The sequence below is a fragment of the Balaenoptera acutorostrata genome, chromosome 11, assembly GCF_949987535.1.
Source record: "Balaenoptera acutorostrata chromosome 11, mBalAcu1.1, whole genome shotgun sequence".
Classification (NCBI taxonomy): Eukaryota; Metazoa; Chordata; class Mammalia; order Artiodactyla; family Balaenopteridae; genus Balaenoptera; species Balaenoptera acutorostrata.
Window position 1 is genome coordinate 74,105,419 of NC_080074.1, and position 12,067 is coordinate 74,117,485.

Here is a 12,067-nt window from a genome sequence, read left to right on the forward strand (position 1 = left end):
AATGGAATATTACTCAACCATAAAAAAGAAGTGAAACTGAGTTATTTGTAATGAAGTGGATGGACCTAGAGTCTGTCATACAGAGTGAAGTAAGTCAGAAAGAGAAAAACAATTACCATATGCTAACACATATATATGGAATATATATATATATATATATATATATATAAAGGTTCTGAAGATCGTAGGGGCAGGACAGGAATAAAGACGCAGATGCAGAGAATGGACTTGAGGACACAGGGATGGGGAAGGGTAAGCTGGGGTGAAGTGAGAGAGTGGCATGGACATATATACACTACCAAATGTAAAATAGATAGCTAGTGGGAAGCAGCCGCATAGCACAGGGAGATCAGCTCAGTGCTTTGTGACCACCTAGAGTGGTGGGATAAGGAGTGTGGGAGGGAGACACAAGAGGGAGGGGATATAGGGATATATGTATACATATAGCTGATTCACTTTGTTATACAGCAGAAACTAACACAATATTGTAAAGCAATTATACTCCAATAAAGATGTTTTTTAGAAAGTTGAATGGTATCATTATGTGAATTTTATTCCTACAATAAGAAGAGCATATTCTAGAATAGGATGGGGAAACTACAGAATTCTTTATTGCGTTAAAATGTTGTTTTCAGGGATAGATTTTCCAGAGATTTTTATATTTTTTTCTAATGTAATATTTCATCCCAATAAAACTTTGGTGGGGGGAAGGTGCAATGTCGGGTGGTTGTGGGAGTCTCAATGATAACATTCCTTTCTCTGCGATCAATGTCAGTGAAACAAAGGTAGTTTCCTTTTCTTACCTGTTTGAATGCCAGTGACTTGGTTACTAGATCCCACTAGAAGAATAAACAGTGAAGGGTTGATTGCCCATTGAATTTTCATCTGGGTAAAGTATTGATGTTACTGAAATTTTAATGTGCAAGAAAAGTTTAGACATGTGACAAAGAAATCTAGTGAAATAGTGTGGTAGTATTAGCAGAGGAGCATAGCTAAGTGGATGGACCTTGAAGCCAGACGGCCCTAGTTGAAATCTGCTGTTTATTTGCTGTGTGACCTTGCACACGTTAGTTAATATCTCTCTGCCATAGGTTTCCTTATTTGTGAACACAGTAGTAGTTACCTCACAGTTTGGTGTGAAGGAAAAGAAATAATAATAAGTTTTAGAATAGTTCCTGGCACATAGTTAGTGTTCAAAAGAGTTAGCTATTATTGCTATTGTAAGTGAAAAGTGGAGAGGTTATGAAGCTTGTGTGCTCACATGTATTTATTCCAGTTTCTGTGGTCCCACTGCCTCCAGAGGGTGTACTAGCTTCTAAGAGAGAAGAAAAGTAAAAAAAAAAAAAAAAAAAAAAGTAAGATGAAGAGGATTTAGCATTCTGAGAAAAGTTAAGCATTCAGGAAAGTTAAGCATTCCAAGAAAAGTTTTCTTGATAACAGCACCATGAAAGATAATTTACTAGTAGAGATTTTCCTGTGGAAGATTCTCTCCAGTTGGTTGGCTCACCTGTGTTTGAACTCCCAGGTTCAAGTGTAGTGCCAGAAGCTACCCTTGTGGTACCTGCAACAAAAAGAGAAGTGGTGACTTTTCCTCCCATGGGGGGAATCTGATCATCTTTTGGGTTTTTTCAACTGCTTGTGAATTATTTGTGTTCTCTTATGCATAGTTTTATTCCCAAATCAAACAAAGATGCAAATTCCTCAGCATAGGAGGCCCCTCTTCTGGAACTTAATGGTAGTAAGATAGGGGTTATTCATGCTCTGCCTTCTTGTTCTTCTGGGCCCCTTCCTACCATAGTCACCTAATGTGTTTCCAGTTCCTTCATTTATTGATACTCCAGTGGTAGGTCCTAAGAGGATGAAAATAGGAAAACTTTTTAATGTAAACATAGACAGTTATTGGGATAAGTGCTGCACATTTCAGTCACTTTTGTACTCAAGGAAGAATCTAATGAACAGAGGTCAATTTTTTATGTTCATTGTAGCCTTCTGTTTACCTGAAATAGAACCCTCTGGGACTGTCTTTCCATCATTACCTAAAATGGTAAACAGAAAAAACTTTCTAGACATTTATCACTTCTACTTTCATTTGCAGGGATCTACATGTATGAGGCTGGACCACGGAAAGAGAGGGACTTCAAAAATCTGCCCAAATTGATTCAAAATCAAGTAACAAAAGAAAACATTGTTGATCTGAGATGAGAGTTCCTAAAGAGTTCCTCCACAAGAAACTGTCCTGCAAGAAACAAAAAGCACGGTTGACCATTGAACAAGGTGGGGGTTAGGAGTGCCGACTCCCTCCATAGTCAAAAAATCCATGCATAATTTACAGTTGCCCCTCTGTATCCACAGATATTCCATATCCATGATTCCACATCCGTGGATTCAACCAACCACAGATTGTGTGGTAACAATAATATTTACTATTGAAAATAACCCACATATAAATGGACCTGTGCAATTCAAACCCATGCTGTTCAGGGTCAACTGTAATTTATCAACCAAAATTCTCACACACACCACCAAACACACACGTACACAATAATTCTCATCTATTTTCCATTCCACTACAGTAGTTCTAATGACTCCAGTGGAAGTTGTGGTTTCTGTAAATAAAAAAAAGAAGAAATGGATAAAAGATTTAGGAAGAAGGGAAAATAGGCTATGATGTTCTTACATGAGAAGATCAGTGTGAAAGACATTTTTGCCACCTTATTTCTAGAAAGGATGCTTTCTTTCCAGCTTGTTAACCTACCAGTATTGGAACTTCTAGGTTCAACAGTGGTACCTGAGGCCATACCCTTGGCATCTGAAATGAGAAGGACATGGGATTATCATGCAGAATCTTCCACATCGAGGCAATCTGAGTATCAAATCAATGTATAAAAATAAATGTATATTTCCAGGGCCATATCATTCAGTGTTACATTGTGCATGGCAGCTTCCAGAGGCACTGTTCACAGAGACCGTTTTGTCCAGATGACAGACCTGTAAGCATGCCATTTCACTGGCCTTTCTACTCTTGGATTGAATCACGTGGGTTTTTCTCATATATCAATTATTTCATTCATTCAACAAATATTTATTGAGCTCTGTTGAATACTAGAGATTCATCAGTGAATAAATAAATGAAGACTTTTTACTCAAGAAGCCTATTTTCTAGTCGGCCTACTTAGCAAATATAACACAAAATCTTCAGCTAAGAACAGAGGAATTTTTCCCACATTTACTTGTTTTACTTTCAGTGACTTGATTGTCTGATGTTCCAGGGATAGTTCCTAATGGTTGAAAGCAGGAAAAAGACTCTGTGTATGTTATGACCTTTAATCATACATGGAGGCAACCAACCATTAGGCAATTTAGAATTTAAAGCTCAAGACACAAGTCAAATGGGAAACAAAGTTTTCTAAGTTCATTTTAGTCATCTTCTTACCTGAGACAGAACCTTCTGGGATAGTGTTGACTCCTACAGTAATGCCTATAATATCCAGTGGGTTAATCTTCCAGGGAATTACTACTCCTACTGCCCTCTTCAGAAATCCACACCACAGTGCCAGGCATGGGAAAAGGCTGGTCCAGAAACCAGCTGGGGGTTGTGAATCAACAGTATTTTGGGCCCTGCATATCAGCTGGAGGGCCTGCCCTTCCTGTACAATCTCTCTGATCCAGAGGCAAACTCATGATGGTTCTCAACGGCAATGCTAACATCTGGGAATCCTAGTTCTCACAGATTTCATCACAATGACTCTGAGGCTTTCTAAGGAAGTTTTAGACTCTGGAAAAAAGAAATGAGGAAAGTGGAAAGTATGTTTGGGGATACATATTTCTCCCTGAGGTTAGACAAGGGATGATTGCCTTTGTATCTATTCCATTACCAGTGCTGGAACTTCCAGATGCAATAGCTGGGCTGGAGACTACACCACTGGTACCTAAAATCACCAAGGAAAAGGGATTATATGTCATTTCCTTTACGTTCAAAGAAGAGCTAAGAAGAAAATCATTATGTTTCTTTTCAGTCATTGAGGTCCTATTCTAGGATTCCTCACATATCTTTCCACAAGTATATTTCTTTTGGAAAAAAATTAAGTAAAACTATATTTTCACATTAGGAGTCCTCTTATTCTGAATATTGGTAAATATCAGGGACATATTTATATTTTCTCATGTTCACCTGTTTGACTGTCAGAGACCTGGCTCCCTGGTACAGTGGTCTGAAGAGAAGACAAGACAAAGGGATTGAGTGAGAGACAGAGAGAGATTTAGAGAGAGAGAGAGAGTATTTTGTTGTATATGAATTCAAGGATTTGGGAAAATATTAACACTCTGGAATTTGGAAGCTCAGACAAAGATTTCCATAGGGCAGGAATCACTCTGCACTCTGTATTATTTCAGCCAGAAGGAATTGACAAAAAAAGAGAATTCTTTTTGGATTCTAGCTAATATGCTGGTGATATTTGTAATATCAATGGAGAAATCCCATCCCTTCTTTAGACTTGAAGCAGTGAAGCTCAATTCTGTATTTAATGGATTTTCAAAAAGATTTTATTTCTAATAGCAAACCTATTTTGACTCACTTGCAGTGTCCCTAAATTACACACAAACTTTCTCAAGGAAAGCCTAGAGAGTCCTAAAACTGATGGCCTCAAATCACAGACTCTTTTTTGTTCACCTGTTTGAGCTCCAGTTCTAGTCTCTTCTGTGGAAGTTGTGGCCTCTGAGGGAAGAAATAGGATAATGATGGAGTCTGGGAATTTGGAATACTGGGAAGAGATATTGGGGTATTTTTTATTATAGAAGCCCTAAAAGAGGGATCATGACATCTGAGATTAAATATGGGGAATTTCCTTCTTGTTAACCTACCTGTGTTAGAACTTTCAGATGCAATGGTTGTTCCAGACAATTCTCCAGTGATACCTAAAATGCAAAAAGTAAATGTTGCAATACAGCATTTCCTCCTCAGTTCATCTTGGAATCATCAGTGTGGCCCTAAAGCACTGGTATCCTTTTCTGAAGACTGTCTATGAAAACAATGGAAAATAAAAAACTTTACAGCATTTCATTTCCCAAGTCAGCTTTGGATGGATGTGGTGCTCCTGGGGTTCCCTTTTACTATGGAGTAAGAGGAAGCAGCAGTAAAAATCACCCTTACCTGTTTTACTTCCAGGGACATATCCACCTGGTGTGCCAGAGGTGCCTAAGTGAGGGAATAAAGTATGGTTTAATCTTTGTAAGAAGGAATCTTTGATATAACTTGGAACATTTTGATAATCAGTTGCCTTCATGAAGTTTTCCATCGAGGGGAGATAGAAAATAAATAATAAACATCATGCATAAGTATGAGAGAGATGATGATACACAGCAGGCTATGGCAGGAAGGCAAGCTGGGTAAGGAGGATTGGAAGTACTGGGTGAGGGGGTTGGGATATACGCAATATGTATGCATACCTTTTTACAGGAAAAAAAAAATCTTTGTAAGCCAGAACACTGAGGACAGCTTGATTGAGACATCTGAGGTCTTGGAATTCCCAAGAAGAATAATTACCCGGGTTCATATGGTACAATATTGTTGAAGAAGAGGATTGTCATGGAGAGGATGTACAACTAGTTGACCCTAAAGCTAGACCCAGGCAATCAGTGACACCTCGCCCCCTGCCCTGGCCTTGGAACTTACGTTCTGACCACAGTTCCCTTAGTGGGAGCCATTTTCAAGGATGCAGCCTGGAGAGAGCAATGTGTCGTTGAAACCTTCAGGATGGTATACGTGACTGAACCCAGTTAAGGCCTCTGTATAAACTTTTAAGATTCTGGCAGGCAGATGCAGAGATCTACTTGTCTTATGGCTGCCTAAGACAAGCTTTGTATGTAAGTTCCCTTGCTTATTAAACCTGCTACCCACCAACCTGGAGTGGTTTGCCTCTTTCTTCAGTCTCACCTTGCCCTTTGTGGATGGAGCCAAGTTTCATATTTCACCCAGGAAGCTCCTGAGTTTTTGAACCAACAAATATTGCAGGTCCTTCCCTCATACTCCTTCCCATTCATTTGCTCACTGAAGCGACCCAAATAGAGAAATAATGAGAACCTAGGCCTTGGACTGAAAAACTCACCTCCTGGTAGTCCTCCTTGGGTGGTCTTACTGCCTCTTGTGGAACTTGTGGCTTCTGAGAGAAGAAAAAAAAAAAAAAAGGAGTAAAGACTTGGGGTGTGGACAGGACATTCTGGGCTTCCACAGTCTATATCTCCTGAAGGTCCACGTTTAGGACTCCTGACCTGTGTTGGCACTTCCAGGTCCCAGAGTTTTGCCAGAGATGCTCTCAATTGTGCCTGAAAGAAAAAAAAGAAAAGAAAAAAAAAAGGATTGTGGTCAACTTGTTGCACATCGTGAAATGGGCATAGGCTTAAAAAAAAACTGTTTCTCCCATATACCAGTGAATCTATATTTCTCTGGACTTCTTAGTTTCAAGAGATCCTCCAGGTATTTCCTTCAAAACATGTCATTCCCTTCGCAAATTTATGGAGAAAGTCCTCCACCACTGAGACCCCCTTTTAGGGTCTAGTTAAAGCAAGATAGATTTGAGGGCAAATCACCTGTATAACTATCAGGAATGGGCCCCGTGATGCCCTGATGAAGGCTCGTTAGAACACAAGCAAGAAAAGTTGAAGTGTCTGAACTGAATTTATTGATGTCAAATATTGAACATCTGCTAAAATTTTGCCCAATATGCTGAATATGGAAATTCAAAGAGTTTTGATATATTTCAGACAAGACTTTTTATTGGGAAGATATTAAAAAGTACAAGTAGTGACTCAGCAGTGCTCACCCATGATTATTCCAACTCTTGCTGTTCCACTTTCTTCTACAGAAGTTGTGGCCTCTGAGAGAGGGGAAAACAGAAGAGAGATGATTGGAAACCATGCAAGGACCATGGAAAATATGTGGTAGTTCTCCTACACAGGATAGCACTGGAGTAAACTCATCATAGCTGGATCCATGGAAGATTCCCTGCCATTTTGTCGACTCACCTGTGTTGGAACTGCCAAGGGCAACAGTTGTGCCAGGAATTACCCCAGTGGTGCCTGAAACACAAAAGGTCTAAAGTCTTCACAGTGACTTGTGTTTGTCTCCTAAAGACCTGCCTCTAGAAGAAATGTGCTATATCAAAGGGTCCTTTCACTGCTTCCTGGTGAGGTGAGAGTCATAAGCCTTTTCTATGACTCATGCCATTAAAAAAGCAATCAAAATGTTCCCAAGTTGAAGCAAATTTCTCAGACAACCCATTTATTCCAAGACAGGAAAAAAAGGTGGTTTTCTCCCAGGTTCACCTGTCACACTCCCAGTTACTTGACCTCCTGGTACTGCAGTGCTATCTACTGTGGGACGAAAACCAGAAAAACATTTGAATGTGCCAAGGAAAATACTGAATATCATTATTGATTATTTGAGCGAGAAAAACTTTATATAGGTAGGCCTGTTCACATTGCTTTCTCTTCTTCCTAGGTGTGTAATATTCCTTGGTCCCCCTGATGCATATGCCATTCCAAGGAGAAACCCCTCACATGGATTACACAGCAGCCCATCTTTAGAAAGTTACAGCTGTGAGGCTAGATGTTAGTATTGAAAGTTCTTCCATAACATGTTAAATCTAAGAAAATCCTAAAAGCCAATGAAAACTACTCTGCAGGAGATCACACCTCCCAACAGGCAAACCTATGGAGAGTCATAATTCATGCTAAACCTCAAACTATGAGCAACCCATTTGTATCAGGTCTGAGTCCAGTTCCAGGTGTGTCGCTGCCTCCTATTAATCTTGTGGTCTCTGAGGAAATAAAGTGATGAATGATGAGGCCTGAGGATTTGGAATATTAAGAAAAGAATTATGTTGATATTTTATCAGAACAGGTCTACTAACTACATTATGAGGTTAAATAACAAGATTTCCTTCTTGTTAACCTACCTGTGAGGGAACTTCCAGATATGGCTGTCTTAGAGAATTCTCCTGAAGTACCTAAAGTGAGAAAAATAAAGGGATCAACACAGCATTAACTCCCCAATGAATACTGAAGTAGCTATGCATCCTTGAACCACTGGAGATCTTTCCTGCAGACCTTTGATTCTGTAGGAAATGAACCATCAATTACTCCCACAATTTCCTTTCCTGACTCACCTATTGATCATTATTGTTATTAGAGTTCCCTTTCCATAGGGTCCACTGAAAGTGAAAGGAGACCTTATGTCACCCTCACCTGTTTCACTTCCAGACCCTGGGATCCCTGGAGTGGTGACAGAGCTGCCTGAAGGAGGAAAAAGGCAGATGATGGGTTCCTTTTTCTAAGTTTTACTCATCAATTACTTGAGCTAATTTGTTATTCAGATATTTAAAATAGATCTCCTTGACTCTAATACTCTGAGAAGGTTAACTTATTTAGTCCCTCTTACCTGACATGGAACTCTGTGAACTGCTGCTGGATCCAGGTAAAAGCATGGTGATACCTATTAAAGCAAATAGAGTGAAGCTTCAAAATAAGTATACATTTCATCATTCCACTAGTATTTATTAATACTAGTGCAGTATTGTTTTAGGCCCTTGCATATATCAGCGAGCAGAATATTCAAAGATCCCTCCCCTAATGCAAGTTACATTCTAGCAACTGGAGACCAACAGTGAACAATAAACATAATAAATAAGTCGATGTGATAGATGTTAGTAAGTGCTATGAGAACATGGCAAACCATATAAAAGGATAGGGGACTAGCTAGGCAGGGGCTGGCTAGCAGGTCACCCTCATTCCTGCCATTCAACAACTAGCTCTGCAAGCCCAGGCCTCTGGAAATCCAGGTGGAGACATCTGAGTTCATGGAATTCTTAGGCAGACCCAGGTTTGTGACTCTGGCATATTGTGTTCCCAGAGGAAATTCAGGCCCCTTTCCTTTGCCCACTTTCAACTAATGTGTTCACTGTATTCACACAAACAGAGATTTGATGAAAGTCCCAAAGCCTCAGACTAAAAGAGCTCACCTCCTGGAAGTTCTGGTTGGGTGGTCCCACTTCTTCTCGTGGAATTGGTGACCTCTGACAGAGAAAAGAAAGAAAGGAGTAAAGACTAGGGTGTGGGAAAGTACACACTGTGCTTTTGTCAGAATATATCACCCAAGGTGCCACTGTCCAGATTTTGCATGTATTTTCATACTTGCCTGTGTTGTAACTTCCAGGTTCCAGAGTTTTTCCAGAGACTATACCAGTAGTACCTAAAACAAGAAAGGGTCAGTGGTCACTAGCTCAATTGCTGTTCACCACGTGATTTAAATAGGAATCTAAAGTCTCTGTGCAGCAGCAAACTATAACCCTGAGACTTTTAGTACCAGTAAGTGATCCATATATGCCCCTTGTAATATGTCTTTCTACAATTTTACTGAGAAGGTGCTCAATTATCAGGTCCCTTTCTTTGGAGGGGAGATAGGAAATTTCTCTCCACATTACGAGTTTATCTGTCCCTAGTTTGACTTCACAATAGTCTAGTGAAGGCTCTTATAAGCTCAGGAAATAAGGAAACTGTCTTGTCTTGTTTTTCTGAATTTGCTCAATATAACACATATAAAGAGTGCAGATATATTTTCAGAAGATTGTTTTTGAGAAGTTATCATAAAGTTCAGGTATTACCTTAGCAGGGCTCACCTTTAGCTATTCCAACTCTGGTTGTTTCACTTTCTCCTTCTGCAGGAGAGAAGGAGGAAAGAGTTAACTGGAGAATATTTAAGGATCATGGAAAGGATATGGCAGTAGGTCTGCAAAAGATAGTAACAGAGGAGACATCTAATTTGTGGGAGGACTGTGGAAGATTCTATGTCACCTTGTTGACTCACCTGTGTTGAAACTGCCAGGGGCAACAGTTGTGCCAGGGGCTACCTCAGTGGCGCCTGAAACACAAAATGAAATGTAGTCACCATGGTGCTCATGTTTCTTTCCTAAAAGCATGCCTCTAGAAAGAACCTAGGTATATCTTCATAGTATCTAACTGGACTGCTCACTGACTCTTCTCTGATGATGAGCCCTGTGTAGTTTTCATTAACCATTTTATTACCAAAGCAATCATAGAGACAATGTTCTCAACCAGAGATATGCCTCCTGGCATTCTACATCGAGGAAACAGGGTGGGTTTCTCCCACCCTCTCCTGTCTTACTCCCTATGACTTGGCTTTCTGATGCTACACTGGTACCTGCTCTGGATTCAAAACAGAAGCCATGAGTGTGCTGAGAACTTGAGACACTGGGAAAATACTATGCTCTTCATTGCTTCCTTGTGAAAAGCATACATCTACGTGGGACAGATATGTTTCCTAGGTTCCTGTAACTCTTCTCAGTTTCTCAGGAATACAAAGTTTTCTCACTCTTCCCTCATCAAAGCTTATGGTACATGTAAGTCCACAGGAGAAGTTATTCATAACAATTACTACAATCCCAACTTCAGGGATTACATCTACGACTCTAGATTCTGTTATTAGCAACTTTTCAGAAAAAAAATTCAAAACTGAAAAATAATTAATTTGCCTAAAATGCAGTATTGGTAGAGTAAATATGAACTGTTCTCCAGAAATTCTCTCTAGGACCTCCTGTGTCATAATTAGTGGTAATAACAAGACAGGAGTTGCTCCTTCTCACCTGTCTGGAATCCAATTCCAGCAGTACCAATACCTTCTCTGGAAGTTGTAGCCTCTGAGGTAGAAAATAGGAGAACAGTAAATTCTGGGCATTTGGGATATGGGGAAGAGGCATTTAGTATTATTTTTTCACAGCAGCCCTACAAAAAGCTTCATGTCCTGAGTGCCTATAGCGGTGTTCTTATTATTATTTCAACCATACCTGTGTTGGAAATGCCTGTCTTAAAGGATCTCTCAGGTTTCTGATAGTAGGCAATGAGTGACAACAGAGTGATGCATATTGAATGGTCCCCATTCCACAAAGGTAGAATCTAGTGGATCAGGGGGGCAAGTATCAAAATCAAACACCTCATCAGATAAGGACCAGAAAGGGATTTTATATCAGTGAACAAAATAAGAAAAAAATGTCTGTCCTCATGGAGGTTACACTCAGATGTAAATGCTAAAAGAATGCAGAGGGGGAACAATTAAGAAAAAGTGGAACATTCTAAAAAATAAATTCCTTTTGCATATCTTTTAAAACTGTTAAATTTAAAAGAGACACCAGGATGCAATAAAAGATAAAAAATTTAATGGAAATGGTAGGTGACAAATAATATGCTGAGAAATATGGAACTGCCTTTTTATTTAATAAAGAGGGTACTTCTAGAGTCATTTTTGTTTAGTTGATTGGTTCTGTAAGTTTGTACACAACCAGTGTAGAATTTAATAATTATATACGAGATTCAATATGTCTTTGATATGATGTAAGAAGGTATAAAAATAGAAAAAGCAAGAGCCCTGTGCTACCAAAATCTAATTTGAAGTTTATGTTTTATTAATCTGATAAATTAAGACTTCTGCTATCATATTTTTGATTCTAGTTACTGTAACACCATTTTTTTTCAAATCCACATTTACAATGTGACATTTTTTCATCTGTTACTCAGGTTGCTTCAGTGGCACTAAAATTTAAAAATACAAATATATTTATAAATGTACATTTTTATTTATCTCAATTCATACAGATTAATTTGTATTAGGTTAAAATTTGAGAAGAATATCACAGTCCCTTAGATATTTTTCAGAGCTCAAGTAGAAAAAATAGAAATATTATTTCAAGGCACATTGTGAAAAAGCATAATTTTGTCATTTTAATACCAACTTACCTACAACAGGTTCTGGTGGAATTGTATTATCTGAGCCTAATAAAGAAAAATTAAATTCATGTTTCAATTAAATAATATACTTGAATTTTATTTTTAAAATTCACCACAATGCTTCAACTGCTATGATATATAAAATTTTTTATTAAAAAACAGAAATATGTCATTTCCACAGAGGCTCATCTTAGAAATTCTATTCAGGGTGAGAGATCTCTTGGGAGAGAAATTGCAAAGTGCTCTTTTAAGAAATCATCTATGAGTTACAAAT

The 12,067-nt window shown here is 38.8% G+C and overlaps 1 protein-coding gene across 1 annotated transcript in view; it reads right to left on the minus strand.

Annotated features, from left to right (window-relative positions):
- Positions 1 to 12,067, minus strand: part of MUC19 (mucin 19, oligomeric) — a 97,388-nt gene that overhangs the window by 24,059 nt on the left and 61,262 nt on the right. Inside the window, exons 30-47 of the mRNA XM_057557549.1 lie at positions 11,803 to 11,838; positions 10,656 to 10,709; positions 9,860 to 9,913; positions 9,191 to 9,244; positions 9,015 to 9,068; positions 8,435 to 8,488; positions 7,953 to 8,003; positions 7,321 to 7,368; positions 7,021 to 7,074; positions 6,819 to 6,872; positions 6,268 to 6,321; positions 6,105 to 6,158; positions 5,150 to 5,194; positions 4,861 to 4,914; positions 3,876 to 3,929; positions 2,756 to 2,809; positions 1,998 to 2,036; positions 1,508 to 1,561 (exon numbers count right to left, since the gene is read on the minus strand). Of these exons, the coding sequence (XP_057413532.1) occupies positions 1,508 to 1,561; positions 1,998 to 2,036; positions 2,756 to 2,809; positions 3,876 to 3,929; positions 4,861 to 4,914; positions 5,150 to 5,194; positions 6,105 to 6,158; positions 6,268 to 6,321; positions 6,819 to 6,872; positions 7,021 to 7,074; positions 7,321 to 7,368; positions 7,953 to 8,003; positions 8,435 to 8,488; positions 9,015 to 9,068; positions 9,191 to 9,244; positions 9,860 to 9,913; positions 10,656 to 10,709; positions 11,803 to 11,838 (921 nt within the window). The remainder of the gene's footprint in view (positions 1 to 1,507; positions 1,562 to 1,997; positions 2,037 to 2,755; positions 2,810 to 3,875; positions 3,930 to 4,860; positions 4,915 to 5,149; positions 5,195 to 6,104; positions 6,159 to 6,267; positions 6,322 to 6,818; positions 6,873 to 7,020; positions 7,075 to 7,320; positions 7,369 to 7,952; positions 8,004 to 8,434; positions 8,489 to 9,014; positions 9,069 to 9,190; positions 9,245 to 9,859; positions 9,914 to 10,655; positions 10,710 to 11,802; positions 11,839 to 12,067) is intronic.